The sequence below is a fragment of the Lissotriton vulgaris genome, chromosome 2_1 (genome assembly GCF_964263255.1).
Source record: "Lissotriton vulgaris chromosome 2_1, aLisVul1.2, whole genome shotgun sequence".
NCBI classification, from domain to species: Eukaryota; Metazoa; Chordata; class Amphibia; order Caudata; family Salamandridae; genus Lissotriton; species Lissotriton vulgaris.
This window is the reverse complement of record NC_141687.1, coordinates 2028979471-2029000170: the sequence shown is the minus strand read 5'-3', so window position 1 is coordinate 2029000170 and position 20700 is coordinate 2028979471. Positions and strand designations below refer to the sequence as shown.

The 20700-nt window shown below is 42.1% G+C and overlaps 1 protein-coding gene across 1 annotated transcript in view; it reads right to left on the bottom strand.

Annotated features, from left to right (window-relative positions):
* LOC147733684 (nicotinamide riboside kinase 2-like) overlaps nucleotides 1-20700 on the bottom strand; it is a 77898-nt gene that overhangs the window by 51275 nt on the left and 5923 nt on the right. The window contains exons 2-4 of the mRNA XM_086958263.1: nucleotides 3321-3411; nucleotides 2680-2725; nucleotides 2409-2589 (exon numbers count right to left, since the gene is read on the bottom strand). Coding sequence (XP_086814389.1) covers nucleotides 2409-2589; nucleotides 2680-2725; nucleotides 3321-3411 — 318 coding nt within the window. The remainder of the gene's footprint in view (nucleotides 1-2408; nucleotides 2590-2679; nucleotides 2726-3320; nucleotides 3412-20700) is intronic.

The window sequence follows — 20700 nt, the reverse complement described above, 5'->3', positions numbered from 1 at the left end:
GGTGCAGTGGAGAATAGTGACTTCTGTATGTTTAGTGCTACGAGGTCCCAGTCTGTGACAGAAGCACAGTGAATATGTACATTTTACACTGTACACAGAATAAGATAGGCTGGCACAAAATGCGCAAAAATGTTTAAGATAAAAATAGGACTTCCAAAATATGGATTTTAGTAATACCTAGACTGTAAATAGTGCTATTTTCTTTTATAATTTTCCTTGAGAAGAACACACCTCACAGCTCACCATTAACTCCCTTGTAATACCACTCAAAAAGAATAAACCTGTGTTATCAGAAAGCTTCAAGGGATTGTGTTAATTAAAGCCTATCCAGGTACCCTTTACATTTACGGATTAATCAGTTTTACAAATTTACATTTCTTCCAGGCAACCTGGCAAGAAGGTTTGTTTAGCTGCCTGCCCCTCTCTCGGTTTCACAGCACAGGAGACTCCCTGCCTCACAGTTACACTTAAGCATTTCAACTCGCGGAATTAACCATCCAGGATGGGTGTCTTTTTACAAAAATTAAGAGAACTGTTTTTTTTTTCAATTACAAACGTATGGGCACTTCGTGCCCCTCAGATCCCGCCCACTTTGATCACTGAGCTCTAATAATGTACATGTCGTTTCGCCACGCTACCTATGTTCTTGCTATGCCTTCTCAGTCCTTCTCCACCAACCAACCGAAAAATGTCAACAAATTACAACTTATAAAGAATCATGCTGTTTTAATAAATCGCCAGTCTGTGAACTGAGAACCACAACATCCCTCCCCCAGTAGGTGCTCCACTGGCTGCCCATCAAAAAATAGAAGGTATTCCTGGCGCTCTTAATCTTCCTCAAACTCACCACTGTTAGATCATGCATCAAAAGCAACCATCCCAAAATTCGGACTAACACTGAGTTACTAGGGAGCAACCATCTGAAAGGACTTGCACCAGACCATGGGAGCCCGAGAGACCCTAACATCCTGAAGAAGATTCTTCACATATCTCTCTTTAAGATGTGTTACAGCTGTTAATGATAGCTTGAGACTGATCGCAATTCAGCTCCTCCGGCAAGTGCACGCTGTTGACCTATCTGTTACTTTAGGTTGTATTTTTGGAAGCAAGCCTATTAGCAAGCACACCCTTTCTAGATGCATCACCATACACCATGCGTGTGAATAGGTGGCCTTCGTCAGTAGTAGTGCTGAATAATTGCTGCATGAGTATCACTAGAGTTATATTTGAAGTTTGGCATTTGCTGCATTTTGCTTCCACACCCTGAAGATGCTGAGGAAGATCTGCGATTAGCTCCCAAGCAACACCAGAAAAACTGTCACTCACGCCCTAGTCACCAGCAAATGGACAATGGGAACACTCTCTATGCCAGGATCACCAAGCAACTCACTAGAAGACTGCAGCCCACCAATAACTCGGCAGCCAGACTAATCCTCAACCTACCACACAGAACTACACTGGTTCTTGAGGCACTAACACACTCATATCAAACACCTCTCACACACATTTTAAAGGCATTATGCAATTCTGGCCCCACCTACTTGAACAGTCTCATCTCCTTCCACCAACCACCCAGACACATCTGATCTGCAGGATTCCTACTCACACCCATCCCATGCATTCACAGAACCAGGTCAGGAGGGCGGGAGTTCTCTATCATCGCTCCTAAGGCGTGGAAAGACATCCCACTCAACACCACAGCCTCCTCTCTTCTTGAATTCCACAAGACGCTGAAGACCTGGCTGTTCACATAACTGGCCTACCATAGACAGGGGTAAGCACAAACACCTGCTCAGCACACGGATACCCACGGTGGAGGATGGTGCACTCTACAAATACACAAAATATAGCTACCCATTTACAATCAAAGACTGCGCAGTACAACTTCAACAAGAACATTACCTACTTTTCGAATCAAAGGCAGTTAAAGCTTTGAAAAAATTCAGAAGAATAACGAAACAGATATTGTCTGCCAGCTTGTTTGATTATCCGACATACATATACAAAGACACGTTACAGGACTGCACTGCATACAGTATAAGCTTCACTGTCTTGTCAAATATCCCAGTTTAAGGAATGTGGCATTTTGAAACCTATGTCAGCTGTTAGCTTTGAATGTAAAAATGTTTTGAAGTGAAATGAATACCGTGTAATTATCAACTGGACTGCAGGCCAGCAACCCAGGAGTTGTCAGCTCTTGGCTGACTCTCCACATGATCTTGGCCAGCTCGCTGAACAGGATAGCCATGTCTAACGCCTAAGACAGAGGTAACTTTCTAGCCTGAGACACAGATACGTACATTATGTGAGAGATAACATCTAATTTCTGCCTCACATAATGTATGTGTAACCAAAGGTTGCTCTTCAATCCATTGTCAGAGACACACGCAATGCACTTTGTGTTTTACCTGTAGGTGTACAGGAGGAAGCCCTCGACAATAAGAATGTGGACCACCTCCTTCTTAGAGTCTTGGAGGAGATCAGCATCCGCTGTGTTGTTGATGCCATGCGAGCGCTCAAACTTGCTTGGGTCTTTTATCCAGGCTTCAATAGTGCTTACCATCGCCTCCATATCTAGTGCAGAAATAACTGGAAGCAAATAGACACACCAAGGATTAAGGCAACTCCAGACTCAGGTCTGTATTTGTAAACTAGATTCAAAGTAGAAGGCCACCTTACCATCGTACTGCTTAAATCCATCTTCAAATGCTATCTGGTCCTGGGGCTGAAACAGTATTAAAAAAAAATGATCATCAATTTCCAGGATTTTTGAGAATTATGTTTCGTGATAGATACAAATGATGATTTAAGTTTTGAGAGCTCTGACACTGCAGCCATTTAGATGTTTCATAAGTAAGTGTCATTTCATACAAAGAGCATCAAACTAAATATATGAAAAAATTAAGTGTGCTGTGTCATATCTTAGACAGGGCAGAACCAGTTTAGCAGAAGAAATTATACTGGGCAAGAGGCAGCGCTGTAGAAGAGAATTTGAATTTCACAGCAAATCTAAGGAAAGCGACTCAACCACGTATCTTTGGACTGCTGTGCAGTATCTCATCAATCGACATCCAAATCACTTAACCATGTGAACAGATGAGGCTTTTTCTACTTACAAAAACATCTTTTGTCTCTGGGAAAATGAACAGTGGAGCTGAAAATTAAGCCATTTTCACTCCCTTAGAGTCTAAATATTGTTGATATTTAACAATGTATCTATCTAGTTACCTAATCACAAAAGTGGAAATGCTTCACTGGCTTGCAAAACATTATACGCCTTGTACAATTATAGCATGCACAATTTTATCACAATAACTCACCTTAAAGAAGTCATCCTGGTGCACTACGCAACAGTTGGGTAAGTTGCTGATAAGTTTATTTGTAAGAGTGGTCTTCCCGCCGTTGGTAACCCTACAGGCAAGGATATATCAATTGTTTTTCAGGAGTCTACAACTTGTACATATTTTGCCCACACTGGGACACTATTGCCATCGTCTTAGTATTAGTTCAAGTTCAAGTTCAAAGCTTTATTTCGATATGCAAGATATCATAAAAGCCCTTACAAGATATAAAAACCACAATTCATAAGAGTTACATTTTACAAAAATGGGTTACAATAAAAACATTTGTATTACAATAAATGATTTAAAAGGCATATTAAACATTAGCAGGTTTGTGAATATTAAAAAATCAGCTAGAAATAGGGTCATCTCATAGCCTTTAATCTAATCAGCCAAGCCCAGCTCAGGAATTTGGCAACCTCGCACACTAGGCTTGTACTAGTATCAGTCTTGAGTATCCTAAGTGCGGAGGAATAGTCCCTGGTCCCGAGCAATAAGCACGCGGGTTTAAGCCATTTCTGTGTGGGTTTTACATAGGCCGGGCATGCAAAGAAGAAATGGGTTCACTTTCAGTGACACCTTTACAGATTGGGCAGTCAGGTGAGGTTTGGTATGGGGGCTTCCACTTGCAGGTGTACTCATGGAGGGGGAGGTTTCCCAACCTGAACTGAATAAACAGGGATCTGTCTCTTGGTTTCTTAATGAAATCCAAGTAAGGCTCCAAGCGGGGTTTTGGTTTGTTTAAACTCTTCAGTCAACCTTCCTTGGGCTGGGTTTCTTAGATCTTGCTCATCAACCCAATTCCAGTAAACTCCCTTAATTTCAGCCTTGGATAAAGGAACTCCAAGCTCCCAATCAATTGGCAAGCCAGTTTCGTGCAGAAGCTTCTTTAAGTTGCGGATCCAATTAATTTTATGGGCGCCGTTAAGGCTCATGACCTCTTTCAGACCACCTAAGTACTTTGAGAGCTCCGGGGTCCGCCATAACCTAGCCCAATATAAAAGAGGCCGTAGCCTGGCTAGGTCCTGAATGGAGTGACGACCCAGATCACTTAAAAGTGCTTTTATGGGGGTGCCCCTTGGGAGGGATACCAGCTCCCTAAGGAATTTGTTCTCAGATGTGATCAGGCTGTTAATGCAATCGAAACCCCACAACTCTGCACCATAAAGGGCGCTGCCCACAGCTTTAGCAGCGTAGATGTCCAAGGCAGGGGCAATGGGCTTAGAGGTAGACATACGATGTTCTCGTCCTAGAGCACCAACCACCCTTCTATGATTTAAAACCATTTTATCCATGTGTGGCTGCCATTTCAGGTTTTGTGTAATTCTAATTCCCAGGTAGTCAAATTCTTTTACACGCTCCAGTGGTTCTCCATCAAGAGTGATGGTGGATCTGGAAGACTTACTTGGGTTAAAGTAAAGGAGCTTGGTTTTCGATGTATTTATAACAAGGCCCCTAAGCTTACAAAACAAGCAGAAGCGGTTCAACAACTTTTGCAGGCCCACAGGGGTTTTTGAGACCAGCAATGTGTTGTCTGCAAAAAGCAGGGTGGGCACTTTATCACCCGCCAAAACTGGAGCATCTGCATTTACTTCAAGCAAAAAAGAGACCACACCATTAACAAATAACGAAAAAAGTGTTGGGGCTAACATGCAGCCCTGGCATACCCCTCGATTCACGGGTATTCTATCAGTTTTTTGGCCTTGAGACCACCATCTAATACAAGCATAGGTCCCATCATGCATGCGGGCCAGAAGATTCAGGATTGGTTGAGGAATCCCCATCTCCTCCAGGATTAACCACAGGCGGTCTCTGGGAACCAGGTCAAAGGCGGTCTTTAAGTCAATAAATGCCAAATAAAGACCACCTTTGCTAATGGTAACCACCTTCCAGTGAAGGAGTAACAACCTAAATACTTGGTCAATAGTACCCGTGCATGTCCTAAAGCCTGCCTGAAAAGGAGAGATGATGTTATTCTCCTCTACTCACAAGAGGATCCTCTCCAGGAGAACCCTGCCAACCAATTTCTGCGCAACGTCTATAATGAGCCGCCTTCCATGAGTTAGGGACAGGAGAACCTGCTAGCAGTGCATTTATCAGAGTGGTAAAATAAATTGCCCAACCGTCAGGATTGGCTTTAAAAAGGTCACCTGGCACACCGTCCTGTCCAGGAGCTTTAGCAGGTACTATTTTAGCTATTGCCATAAGGACCTCTTTTTCATCTACTCTAATTGGTACGAGCCGCCGGGAACCAGCATCCAGAGCACCGCTCAAATGCCCTGGGGCTCCTGGCTGTTCATTCCCACCATAGAGTTTAGCAAAATGTTCAAACCATTCTCTATCTGTTATATGATTTGGAATTTGGTTCGAGTCTTAGTATTAGTATTTTATCAGTGGTTTAATTCTCTACTGTGGGTGTTAACTGCTCTCAATAGCCCACCTCAAAATTAAGAACTTGAGGGCAATACATCTATTAGCATCCATTCCCCAATTTCATCCAACACAGACTGACAAATAGGTCAATTGTCCACATCTGCTTTATATTCCTGCTTCATGCTCTTAAAGAACTTAAAATGCAAGCAAACAACTGTTAGCAGCAGCATTCTATACAATTCGATTGGTCGAGCCATCCTCATCCATCATACCATGGCTCTAGCCTGCCACTGGTTTTGGGAACAAATTTTACTTTAAAAAAAACCTGTATGAATGTTTAAGTTAGGGAGCCAATGACTGACTGCCCTTTGAATGCCTCACTTCTTTGCTGGGATGCAGCTTAGTTTTTACTTCATCTACCCAAGGAAACAAAGGAAAAAAGGCAATACAGCTCTGAGGGCCTGATTAAGAGAGATATTCTCATGCCCACTCTTAACTTAGGTGTACAAATGACTGCATTTATAAGTGCAATTTGGCGTTTAGTATTCACACCATGTAAATTTGCTCTTGTAAATTAATTCACTTGCACACAAAGGAATGCAAAAAGAATGTAGTTTTACATGTGAGTATATCTACTCAAAGAGGGAGGTTGTGAATCATTCTGAGTGGGAAGACCTACAACAGCAGGTCAGCACCCACTAACATTTACAGACACTAACACATTTTTCAGCCATGCCAAATATACAGGAGGTATGCGCTTCCTGTACCCTGGCACCCAATAGCCGTTTTGAGTGGAAAGCAGCTGTGAGCTTGGCCTTATCAAAGGTTGACAGATGTGGAGGGAGCATGGGTCTCATTGTCTTAAGCATTCTGGCAATACTGGACAACTGCATTGTGACAGAGAATAAAAAGCACAGACCCAAGCCATCACTTACACCCTTTTAAGTGGCCTTCAATTATGAATTATTTAAGTGTGCAAGAATCTTTTTTTTAATTATTTTTACTTATTTCATTAGTGACATCAGAAATGTATTCATAAAACCCACCCCATCCATCTGGAAGGAGAACTGTCAAAATAGCAAAGTACAATAAGAACCACCTAAAATTCTAAAAATCCAGTAAATACAGTGAGGAGGCCAGCATTGGACCAGAGCGAAGAGGGTGCCAGACATTGCCTGCTATACCTTCCTACCAGTTTCCATCCTCTTCTTTGCCCAGTCTAGTACAATTTACTAGTTGGGATCTTCATGCTCCTTTTGGAGACGAGTATGTGCTGAGTAGGAGAGGCACCCATGCATAGTAAAGATCATGACTTAGATTGGTATTCATACCGCCCTTTTGTCAAAACAGGTCCATGCCCCGCCGATTATTTTAAAAGAAGAACCAAAAGGCAAGAAATGGTTTGAGTCTAAGGATAACTAGAAAAATCATAAAGACATATGTTTTTAAAGTAAGACCGATTTGACCTTAACAAATCTACCTAAAACCTAGATTAAATATAGGAGAAATATATAACCTCTAAGTGATATTAACTGTATGTATTTGTTTGCAGATTTGAAATGTTGTATATTTTGTGTACCTGTCCTGAAGAAGGTGTTTACAAAAAGATCAAGACACCGAAACGTGTCGACAAAAGGACAACTGTTTTAATTGATTTGTATATTTTGTATTCTATGTAAAAAGGAAAGAATTTTTTTAATTTTGTATTTTGTGTTGTATATGCATAATGATCATGACATTTGTGGCATTTAATGCCGGTTTTTAATAAAATCGGAACAAATATTTTAATAGTTTTGTGTTTGAGGTATATATTTCAGGTTCCACTCTAAATGGTTTGATAAGGTTTTGAGTCTCACAGTATTGGTTTGCACAGAAAGGAAACTCTTTTTGTTTTACATCTGAGTAGGAGAGGCACACAGTGGTAGAAAGAAGGGCAATGTGAATTCCAGATCCCTGACCAGAAGCCAGCAGCAGACTATTCTCCTTCCATTTCTTCCTGAAAAGGCTGCTTTAATGTCTCACAGGCCACAAGGATTCACTCCCAGCAATGTTTTCCAAGGGGGTTGCATAACCCTGCAATTTGAGTGCTTTACTAAACGGAATTAGAGAAACAAATATATTGCAGCCTCCACGCATTCACAAAAGCAGTCCTTTCCAGGCCTAATAAATGTCCCTGTCCTGAATTTGACTGCAGCATGGAGCCCAGAAGTAGGTGAGTACTAACCATCAGGTGTCCCCTCAATTGTTCCCTTAACCTTGTTACCTCAAGGATTATTCCTAAATAGTAAGAACTTGGGGAAGCCAATACGCTCTGCAGGAGCCTCACAAGACCTTATGGGGTCCCCAACAGGACCCACTATTGCCTTATTCATCAGCGCACAAATCAGATTCCTGTGTCCTGGACGCCTTGTAGTGCAGCACCAAAAGATGGAGTTTAGACGAAGAGTGATATGAGTTTAAGAATTCTTTCCAATAACTAAAAGAGGACAGAAACCCAGGGACCAAAATGTCCCAAGTACTTACCCCATTATTTTATACAAAAGGCATGGATGCCAAAGATGGCACTTTGCCTATATTTCACTTTGATATATCACAACATCAGGATTGGATCAGTTTAAGTTCAAGTAAAGGTTTATTGAATAAATAAAAATGATTGAAAAAACAATACTTTGTACAAACAATAATGTACCAATGCATAAAGACAAGAGAGAATATTTAAGAGTGCTAATGATATACAATACCCGCTGAGGTAATTGTGAACCTTTGAACATATTCATATTATTTTCTAAATTATACTTTTATTGCCTCAACAGTTATTGTATATCACTAGCACTCTTAAATATTATCTCTTGTCTTTCTGCATTGGTAAAGGATTGGACCAGTTTGATCGATCAAGAAATGCATTTCCTGGCCAGAGACATGAGAATGGATCGCAGGAGTGTGGGCCTCAGAGCAACTACCCAGGGATGGTTTCTGCATGAGAGCGTTGGGGCATTGCCCCACTCATATTTTGGCCCCCTGTGACCTATGTTTTATGTGCATAAATACCAATAAACTAATAAACTTGTACTCCAAATACCACATCTGCATTTATTTACTTTCCCACGGCAGGCAGCAGACAGCCTTCAGACGCGGGCGTCAGTGGTGGGCGTGGTTTAATTTTGATAGACAACACACACTAGAGCAAGCAAGCAAGCGTAGGGCAGCCAGACCCAAAGTGGCATGCCGGGTTGGCCAGCTACCTTTCTCCAGCCAGCCAGACATGCGCACTACATATTAGAGACTGGGGGTTGATCAATGCTGCAACCCACGGTCTCCTAATGAGCTGTGAGTTTCACGGATGAAGCTAGTCCTGCTGCTGCTCTCAGGCTGTGCAACAGCATGGGAGCAGCGTCTGGATTGACTGCCAGACACGTGCTAGGCCAGGCCTAGACCCTTGGTGTTGGCAGCATGGCACAGCAGATGTGGGGGGCTCTACACTCGATCATGACCACTGACTGCAATGGTTTATAGTAAAGCCATGCAGTGATTGGCCATTTCTGCCGTTGTCGGGCAAGGCTGCTCAGCCGATGCGCCTCCCCCTCTTCTTGAGCCAAACATTACAAGGGTGCGAGGGTGAGACCTTTGCTTTGGCCAGGCTCAAGTCACGTCGCTAGCATTCTTGTCCTGACTCCAAGTCTTGTTGTGTGACTGTGTCACGAAACCGTAGATCCGCTTGATACGCGACAACCCTTTATGAAGTGGTGTCCATGTCTCTAGTCTGTGAGTGATTTAAGTGAGCTGGGTGCAGGCCCTGAGAATCATGCACGTACAGTGACCACGTTCAGCTGTCTGTGATATCAATGCCTGCTTTTTGCCTAGAGTCATCAGTATTTATAGTTTATTTACATGGGGATATGTGCGCTGGTGTTCCCCCTTGGCCTTAAGTAAATAAATCCTGTTTCCCTCCGGAACACATGCCTGACTATGTCAAAAGTCCTGAAATTAAAATACCACACCTGAGTCATGAGTGTCCTCCTCTGTGGCCAGGCAGGCCTGAGTCGCCGTTTTCCTAACTCTGGGGCCTCAAAGTCAGGACAATGTTGTGTGATCCAGTGCAGTAGTCGAAGTGGGGGATCTGAAGGGCACGAGCTGACGTAAAAAAGACATTTACTTACACTACACCTGAAGCATTTCAACTATCAGGATGGTTGTATTAAAGACAACTATCCCTTATGACAGTTTTAATGCTTCAGATGCAGTGGCTGCCTGAGTGGGCCACAAGGAGGGAGGGGCGATGTAATTTTTTTTTTTTAAATAAACACTTACCTTGCCACTAGTTCCCGCGCCTCTGCTCATGCTCTCCTCCGACAAACTCCATGAACAGGAAGCACAGACAGGCTTCCCTGGGCAATCAAAATGCTGCAATGCAGCGTTGTGATTGGTCTGAGCATCGTGCTTCACTGCTTAGCTAGGGAATGGGGGCCTGAGCATGTTCTCCACGCAGGCTGTAATGCAGCCTGCGTGGAGAGCAGGCAAAGTGCGCATTACCATTTGGCTGGCTCCAGACACCCGTCAAAACAGTCATGTGCACTTAGGAATGGGCAAACCAATCCTACTACCCTGGCCTGCTACGAGAGAAGAGCAGCCCACCCACAAAGCAGCACGGAAACTGAACGGCGCCACCCGATCATAGAGGCGTGGCGCCCTTAGTGGCATCTGAGGGCGGGAGCCAGCAGGGATGTTTTCAAGGCGGTAGCAAGGACAGGGAAGAGCCAGCACACGTCATCAGGGAGGCAGGGCCGACCTTCCCTCCCCTGAGGGTACAAAAGCCTCGGGGGAGGCTGAACTAACCCTCTTTGTCCTCTTCCAACAGCTCCGGCGGCAGCAGACCAGCGAAGAATTACCCACCCACCCATCCCTGCAACAAGGAAGAGAATGGCGGGGTCCCAGGCAAGAAAAGGGTGTGGAACTCCCCTTTTAGTATGGACTGGCTCCCCATGGAAAGGGCAAGCAGTCATTGTGGAGCTCTGAGCTGGCGGGAGAGGGGGGACTGACCTGCTGGTGGTCCTGACCACTCCTGCCCTACCCGTGATGACGGGGTGTCGGTTTATGAACATTGGAGGGGGTATACCCCGGTATGGTTGTCACAAGTAGTGGCCGATTATTTACCTGCGGCTCTGTTGACCGGAGGGCGGTCAACTTAAGGAGAGCAGGCTATCTTGGTTGTGGCCTGCTGGCACAGCCCGAAGGACAAGCAAAAAGGCCCCTTGGAGAGCGGGTGTAAATTTAATGACAATCTATAACTTTGAGATTATTTAATGCTGTTGTGTTGAGAAGCAAGTATTTTAAAGATTTACCTTAAACCGTAATCAAGATGAGTAAAGGATTAATGTCACTGCTTGAAGTTTTAATAAAAGACTACGCGGTGAACGACAACAACCTGCTTCATGTCTTTTATGGAAGGGGGGGCGACTCGCACCCGGTAGGCACACTAATAAAATGATAACAACTCAAAGTTATTATTGTGTTATACTTCCTTCAGTTGCACTGCTTAAAAGCAGCGGGTCGACGCTCCTCTGACATAGCAAAGGACGAGCCACTGTTCAGATGAAGTATAAGGACAGGCCCGAGTCTCCTGTGCTGTGAAACTGAGGGAGGGGAGGACTGGGAAACACAAGCCTTCTTGCCAGGGTGCTTGCTTCCCAGAAAGAAATGTAAATGTGCGCGCCAAATGGTCAATCTGCAAACGTAAAGGGGGCCTGGTCTGTTAGTAATTTTGGCTTTGATTGATGGAATCACTTGTAGCTTCCTGAGATACACGTTTATTGTTTTTCAGACGTATTGTAAGAGACCTACCAGCTACGATGTAAAGTGTGTGCTTTTAAAAGACAGTTACCAAAAAAATCCTTCCTGAAGACACATATTGTGTCACATCTATTCCATATGATAGGTATTGTAAGGGAGCTACAAGCTAAGCTGCGTGAAGTGTGTGCTTTTAAAAGACCAATATTAAAAAAATGCACTACTAAGTTCAGCTTGCAAAAAATCAATATTTTGGAAACACTTTTTATCTCAAACCTTTTTGTGCATTTTCTGGCAGTCTATTTTATACTGTGTGTAATGCAAGTTTAAAATGATGACTTGCATGGTAACAGTGCTTACTGTCAGGCTGGGACCTTGTAGCACTAAACATACACAACTCACTATTCTCCACTGCACTAACCAGGATTCAGTTCTATGGATTTCTGATGCAGTGCTTTAACTAACTAATAGAGGTTTCGTAATGTAGAATAGTGCATTTCCTACTGGTTAACATAGCTTATATTTAATTTTCATTTAAGCTGTGCATTATTTTATATGTAGTTACTGTGAGGTGGAAGACTGAAAAAAGTTACAGAATATTTTCTTTTGTAGCCATGACCACATGCTCACCCACCTCACCCCCTTGCACGCAGCATCACAGTTCCCACAATTTTATAATGCACTTCGACCACCGATGTGATCCTCACGATCACAAATAAAGGGCAGATCCCCTTTCTCATTATATCAATGAAGGTCCCTTTCACATATTTGACTTAACATTCATAAAACATCAAACGCATAGAGCAATGCGCGGGTAGTATTGTACGTAACACATAATCAGCAAAACGTGAGCACTGAACATCAGTTGCCTGGGGAAATGAAAAGACTGAAAATAAAACTAAAATGGACTTGAGAGGATGAAGCATGGCTGCAACATTAACAAACTGAGACAGCCACAGAAGAACCCCTTATTTAAAGTACAAGGTGTGCATAGTTTAGTTTGAAACATGGTGAGCAGGCAGGCTGCAGGCCTCGATGTGTAGCAGTCTGCCCTCAGGGTTTTTTAAAGAGAATTTCAGGTTGACTGCTGCACGATTATGTTTGATTTCTCATGCGAGCGTGTCCTAATGTGGGTCTTACAACACGTTTTAGGGTCGAATGCAGCCTGCAGGCGCCCCTTAGCTGCAGAGGAGGCCGGGGTGTAATATTCACAACAAAAGTTTCGGTCACTTTATTATACATAAAGTTTATGTGTGACAAAAGCCTAACACACAGGTCTCCCTTTTCTCAAAGGAGGCCGGCATTTGTGCTCATTAGCGTATGATTGCTCACACAAAGTGCAGCGCTCTAACATAAACCATCCCTTTTCTCTCCCATTGTAGGGAGTGGTCGGATTGTAAAATCGTTGGGCACTTACCATCATGTTCCTGTAATTTGTGTTCCTCTTAGATAGTATACCCTTTCTCTTAACATTCTTGTAGCACAGCACGATTGTGGCGTACTTCACAAAATCCTTTCATTTTAATAGTGAGTAATTGAAACAAGCACTTCTGCCAATGCCTACCATTGATTTGCCAACGCTAAAATTAGGGAGCCTTTTCAACGGAATACCCTTTTCACCTAAAATTATTTTTACAGGCATTGTTGTATGCAATAACTTGGCTTTGAGATATAATTTATGTGTTTGGTTGACACTACTAAAGTATGTTCTATCATTCTTTTCAGCATCTGGTAAAGCCTGAGAAACTTTATCTCATTTTTAGGCAAAGAACAAGAGGACCAAACCTCATTTGCTGCTCTTGTACTCCCTACAACACAACAACACCAGCGTTTAAGGTAAGGAAACTAATTCCGTATTATTTTGACATCGTAGTTAAGGGCTATGTATGTAGTCTACATAATGAGTGGGACTATCACTGCCTTTGTTTGCCTGCTAGCCGCTCGTGAGGACTTGCCTTCAGCCTTCTGCCCGCGGACCTTCCGCCTGCCTCCCGCTGCCCTGCCGCTTCTCCAACCTAAAGCGGGGCTGCTGTGAGGAGACCGGCGAGGGGCGGACTCCATTGTCTAGCAGCCCTTGAGGTTTGCCGCGTCACCATCAAGCGCCAGGAGGCGCATAAAACAATCACCAGCCCGCATCGCGGGACGCCCGGACGAAGCCCGGACAAAGGGCGGACAGTCTTAGACAGTCCGAGACTGTCCGCGACTGGAATGGGCCCTATTCCACGCCTCTGAAGTAAGAAAAATACCCATAATATCTTTTACGCAACTGTATATGGGAATCTAAGCTGGGCATTCTACTTCCTCACCCTTAGTACTGTTTGAACTTATGACTTAATATATATTATCTCAGTGCGCTTACTTACTAAGTGTTCAGTATGCCTAGAAAAGCAGCCCAAACTACTTCCAACACTTTAGATAACTACTTGGTTCAGGTGGTTACGAAAATAAACAGCGAAAGGAGACAGTCACTGGGATTAAGCCAGTCACCTGTTCTCCAACCCATGCGCCCAACTCAAGCATCCTCACAGGTAGAAATGCCATCGTTGGATGCTCCCATTGACCTGATAGATATTAACACACATGCAGGTGATAACCATGATCAAAATACTCTCCCGGCGGCCGATTCAGAAATCTTCGTCGTGACCGAATCAGAAAATGACGCTAACTCTGACCCTGAGACACGTGTCCAAACTATAGATGAAGATCCCTCTTCTCCAGAACAGGAAACTCGACCAGCTAGAACATGCAGAAAGACCCAGTCAAAACAAGCTGGTCTACGATCAGGACTAAGGAGGAAAAGGGCATCACCCCCTGGGAAAACCAAGGCTAAAATTGTGGAGTATGGGGATGATAGCGTAAAACGCATAATGGATGATGAGCTGTTCCATAGGATAGCCGAAATGTTTGAATGTAAAATTAAGTCCATTATTAAGCCTATGGTAGCCAAAATTGATAAACTAAACGCTGAGATAAAAAAAACGGGTGGGATTCAGAGTAAGGTTGTGGGTGAGATTGACAAACTAGCAATACTAGTTTCAAAATTGGTAGAAGTAACTGGGGAGAATGTTGTGAGTGCAACAGAGGAGGGGGGCGGCCCGACGCCATCTATCAGCCCGGCTCAGGTTCCAATAAGCACTAATAATCACTCTGCGGCCACAGATGGTGGTCTGGCAATACCAAATATTCTGCCGGTATTATGCCAAGAAATAGATTCCCTCCAATTTATAGAGGAAGCCTCTCCAGTGGTACTGGTGTTGGCCAATGTACCACCCCTGGCGAGTGGTCAACTGGAATCCCCAGCATCACTGCCCAGTAAGGCGCTGCATTGGCTAACAGGAAACATGCAGATGGCGCCAGGAGGGAAACAGCAGCTAGCGGGTGAAATCAAGACAGCGAAAAGGGTTGCCTGGATTGGGAATCGACCAAAAAGGTTCATAGGAGACTGTGTAGCGGTGACTTTTTCCTATCCGGCTGTCCTACCCAATGTCTTGACTAATATTCTTCGGCCCCAAAGAAGAAGTGGGACTGTTGTCCCCCTCACTTTAATTTTTTTTTACGGTGAACAGCAAAATGTAACATTCCCCAAGACCCCGGGGCCATGGTGGGACACTGTGAGAAACAGATGGGGAACAAAGGCTCCAGCTAATGAATGGGGAATGGATTTGGGAAATAGATTTGGGATCCTATCGGGGTTAAATGATTGTGACTGACTTGAGAGGGGACGTAATATTGCATGCTCCATACCACCTGGTGATCACCAAGTGGGAGATCCTATAGCTCAGACATCTACCCCGGCAAGTGATATTCTCACACCTCAGATAAAAATAATGAGCAAACAAAATACTCTAGTGGTCTTAAAAGGAACTAATGACCTTAATGATCCACCTGTTTGCAATACTATTAACAGCGCAAATGCAAAAATAACTTTAAATTTGCTGGTAATAGAGAATAGTTTGAGTGAAAGTATCTCATCCCAAGAGTGTAGGGTTAGTCAAACCACTAGTATGGAACTACCCAATGGTAATGTTCCTGCTCAATTTACCTTGGTGTCATGGAATATCGCAGGCCTAAAAAGCAAAACAACATCCTTGGACTGGCTAGCTTTCTTGGAAACTAAGGATATAATCCTCCTCCAGGAAACTTGGCAGGTAGCCCCAGAACCAAAGCAAGGATACCTACACTTCTATATTTCAGCCACACCGAGTCTACGGGGAAGGCCAAAGGGGGGCTTGGTGACATGGGTAAAACAGGACAGTTGGCTACAAATAGCTCTGATATCCTGCTAGTCAAATTCCAACGATTACACTGTAAGGACCTCTTTATTTTTAATATTTACTCAAGGGGGCTTCCAGGCGGTAAACCCACTGAGGCAGTTGACCAGCTAGATATTCTTCTTAAGCAATATTGTTTGAACGGCAATGTTATCGTTGCTGGTGATTTTAATTGTTGTTTTGAACCCCTAGATAACTATGATATAGATCTTACGGTGGAAGAGGACTATATTTGGGAAATCCCTCAGCTGTCCCTATTACCTAATAAAAGAGGGTCAGAGGCCGCATTACAATTCAAAGTTTTATGTGTGGAGCACGGGCTACGGGCCACTAACGGAAGAACGGGTTCTGACAAACAGGGTGCCCCTACCTTTAATAATGGCACATCACATAGTCGTATTGATTATATTCTCTCTAACAAGGAGAATTGGTCCAGTGTTGATGATATGTGGATAGAGCCACGAGCTGAAAGTGATCATGACCCACTAATTTTGTTATTTAGGTTGTCTGATCTACCTAAAAGTGAGGGACCGAGGGACAGTGTGGAAATTGCCCTCTCGAATGACCACAGACGAATCAGATGGACCAATTGTGTAACAAATGAAGATAGAGTTGCAGCTATGAGGGACTTAACCACCCAGGCCATCATAGACCTAAGGAGTAACTCCACTGCGGAGTTCCGGTATCTAATGTTAGTAGGATCCACAATGTGTTTTTTAATAAACTGAGATTTTTCTTCGTTAAAAGGTTATTAAAAGACAGAGTAGGCCTGTAAGGAAGGAGGATCAATGGTACGATAAATTCTGCAGGGTTGCTTACAGGGCCTTGTCAGATGCAGTAAAGACTAAAGATATAGCCAAGATAAAGGATGCCCGAGTCGTGTATAAAAAAACACAACTCAGGGCAAAAGGTGAATGAGATGATGGATACTGGAGGGATCTCTTGAGAGCCAGCAAAGAAAGATCTATGTCCTCCTTCTGGGATATGGTTAAGTGGGGAAGGGGGGTCAAAAGAGGCGAACCCACGAACCGTGTGTCACCAGACACTTGGGTTTCCCACTATGCGTCCCAGTTCGCTTCTGAGGATGGAGATGAAGATGGGTGCGAGGCACTTCTGTATACAACTGTGAGTGCTAGCTACCTATCCTTTACTAAAGTCGATGTTCTAAAAACTCTGAAAAACATCCCAAAAGTGAGGGCCCCAGGCTTGGATTCTGTTCCTGCAGATCTATTTATGCATGACAAGGACCTCTGGGCTTCCTACATCCAGTTGCTAGCCAATGGCATTGCGAAGGGTTTGCCTATTCCAGAGTCCTGGAAGGGAGCCGAGATTATCCCAATCTTTAAAAAAGGGGAGTGCTCGGATCCAGGCAATTATAGGCCTATTAGCCTTATCGCATGCATACAAAAAGCAGTGGCGAGGCTTCTGCTGCAGCGTATCCATGGCTGGATAGATGAAAATGACATTCTGTCGCCCCTACAGGCAGGGTTTCACAGCCATACTAGTACCATTGATCAAGTTTTTAAATTTGTTTTATTATATTGGCGTGCAGTGCTACTTGGGGGGGTATGCTTTTTGCAGCCTTCGTTGATCTTAAATCAGCATTCGACTTGGTCCCTCGTGCTAAGTTGTGGAAAGCCCTACAAGAACAGGGCATCCCAATAGATATCCTGTCGTTATTAATCAGATTGCACGAGGATAATTTTGCTCAAGTCCAATGGAATCAGCAGGGCAGAGTAACTGACAAATTCCCCATTGCAAGGGGAGTACGCCAAGGATGTGTATTAGCCCCAACCCTCTTTTCGTTATACATCAACAGGGTGATCAGGTACTTTAAGCTTACTGGAGGAGATTATGGGTAACCCCGGAACTCTCCCAGTATGCTCAGGGCTTCCTCGAGGTTAGAGACTCGGACAAAACTCATAAAATATCATGGATGAGGGAGGTGAAAGTAATTTATATGGCTATGGGTCTATCTCCACTATGGGATGACCCTGTGAGGAATGTTTTCCCACCTAAGAAAACACTCCGCGATTTGTACTGGAACATGGTTGGGGCAAAGAGCTTTGGTCGCTGTATCGAACCATCCTTTACTACCGATTTCTTAGAACTCAAGCATGTACCGGCCCTAGAACCTTATTGGGATTGGATTACCATCCCAGGGGACCGCAAGAAGTACCATCAAATGAGGGTGGGGACATTACCACTAAATGCTTTAACTTCGAAATGGCGTGGGAACCAAAGTTCGGTGTGTCCCTTTTGTCCTGAACAAAGGGAAGACATTGGGCATGTATTGTTCGCCTGCCCAGAATATAACGCACCCAGAAGATCCTGGCTAAAACCGATTTGTGTTCAGTTAGGCCTCAAAACTGATAGTGAGGCCATTAGGATTTTAAGAACTGATACCTCTCAGCCAGTTGTTATAGCCATGTCTAAATTCTTTCACTGGATGTGGATAATTCGGGCTCGTAAAATGAGTTTGCAATAACCCCTGGGCCCGCTGTTACACGTTGTTATTCAATTTTGTAAAATGTACTAAGAGACTGATGTATTTAGCATTGAACAAATTTCTTTTTTAATACTGTTTTATTCCTTTTAATATAATATATTTAAAGATTGCAATCATGGATTTTTTTTTAATAGCATATTGATGAGCTAGTTTTTTTCTTTTTAGATAAAGTTGAAATGATTAATTGTGGATCTTACTATCTGTTGGGTGGGGGGGGCAAGTATGTAAATGTATTTTCATGATTGAAAAATATCGAAATAAAGACTATTTTGAATTGAATTGAGTGGGTGGGTGCACATCAGTAATATTTTGAGGCATTAGATTATGTAATCAATATTAAAAGATAGATCTGAATGTTGAGAGTTCCATTGAATAAAATTAATTGTATCAGGGATTATAATGGCTGGTATAAGCCTTCTGCTCCAACATTCCAAAGTTTGTCTTTCAGTTTTATCCTTTTTCATTTGGAATATTCTACCCTCAGTGGATGGAATGTAATAATAGCATTATATCCCAGATGCCTGGGACTACACCGGTTGGCAAAGGCCCCTCTCCCTTGCCCTGTTATAGGCCCTTTCCTGTAACTTGAGATATATGTCTGCTTCAGGGCCTTCAGCAACCAGTATGGCATACCAAGGCAGCAGACTATAAGGCTATATTTAAGGCAGCAGACTATAAGGCTATATTTGTGACAGTCATATTGTGCTAAGAGTGGCCGTTGAAGCTATAATGGACATGAAATGCATTTATACAGAAATATGATATTTTTTGCACCAAACCTTATATATTGTACTTTGATTACTGACAGGTAACTTTAATATTGGTAAGGCACCATGAATACAGTAGAGCAGTATTTGCAAAGCCATTTATTGTACTGAGACGTGAAGAGAAACTTATTGTAAAACAATTAGGACCTGACCGGCCAGACCTAAAACTACAACAAAGTGCCCAGGGCAGAGGGAAGACTTACAGATGTACATTCTCAAACAACTGGTACTCAAAAGGTGATTGGCTTAGAGGGTGTACTACAAAAAATTCCCTGTTTTGCTTCCCCTGCTTGCTGTTTGTTAGTGATATTCTCTGGACAAAAAAAGGAGTAACAGACCTGAAGCATTTGTTGGGTAAAATAAAGAAGCATGCACACACAGGAATCCATGGTGAAGAGACAGAATATCGAGTTTAAAATGTTGACATACACAGATATCGAGTTTTAAATATCGTGATACAGAAATATTGACAGGAAGAATATTGTGGTCAAGAATATCGACTTGCAGGTAAGAAATATTGTTTTTGGAAATATCGAAGTTGTTAATATCGTTTGCAAAAATATAGTTGTTTAAAATGTCAATGTTTTAATTAGTGTTATGTGTATTAGTATGTATTTTTTTGTATAAGAATTTGATTTGTATTTTAATATATGTGTTAAATTTGTAGAGGTTATTAATTTTATCTTAATTAAATTTTGCGTTTTATTTTCTGGAGCGGGTTGTGGGTTTATAGAGGAATAGGGTGGGAAGTAATTACATGATATTAATTTTTTTATGTATTAGTATTTATTTATTTTAGATTTTATAGTGCTAACTGTGGGTATTAATTTATTATTAATTATTAATTAATTGGCTGTTAATTAATAATGAATGGGAGCGGGTTGTGGGTTTATAGGGAATAGGGTGGGAAGTAATTCAATTATAATAAATGTATTAATATTTTTTATTTATTTAACATATATTTTACAGTGTTAATTTTGGGAGGTATTTCATTATTAAATATGTATTAATTGGTTGTTAATTGTAATTAATTAATTTGTAATTAGTTATGTTAATTGTGTAATTGTTTTAGGAGTGGATGGTGGGGTTTATAGGAGAATAGGGTGGGAAGTAATTTATTTATAATTAATTAATCATTGTTTATTAATTAATGCTAATTAATAATTAAAATTAAAATATGGCATGTGTGTCATTAATTTTTTATGTAAGTTATTGGGTTTATAGTGGTTAAGATTGGGAAGTAAATTATTTTTAATTAATTAATAAGTTGTTAATTGATATTAATGTATTAATGTAAAATTAGTTATGGAAATTGTGTAATGATTTTTTAGGTGTAGGTTGTGGTGTTTATAGGGGTAGAGGACGGAAAGTACTTTATGTTTAAATAATTAATAATTAGTTGATTATCAATATTAATGTATTAATTGATAAATATTTATGGTTAGTGTGTATTGGTATTTTGTGTGCATTTTGTTTTTATTGCGGTAACGTTTGGGGAGTAAATACATTTTTATTGTTTTACATTTTTTTTAACACATTTTTTTATTTAAATGTGGGTTGTAAATTGTGTGGTGTTATAGGGTAGGGAATAAAAAATATTACATGTATGTAATAAATAATGTTTTTGTTTATAAAACATTCTTTAATAAAATTGT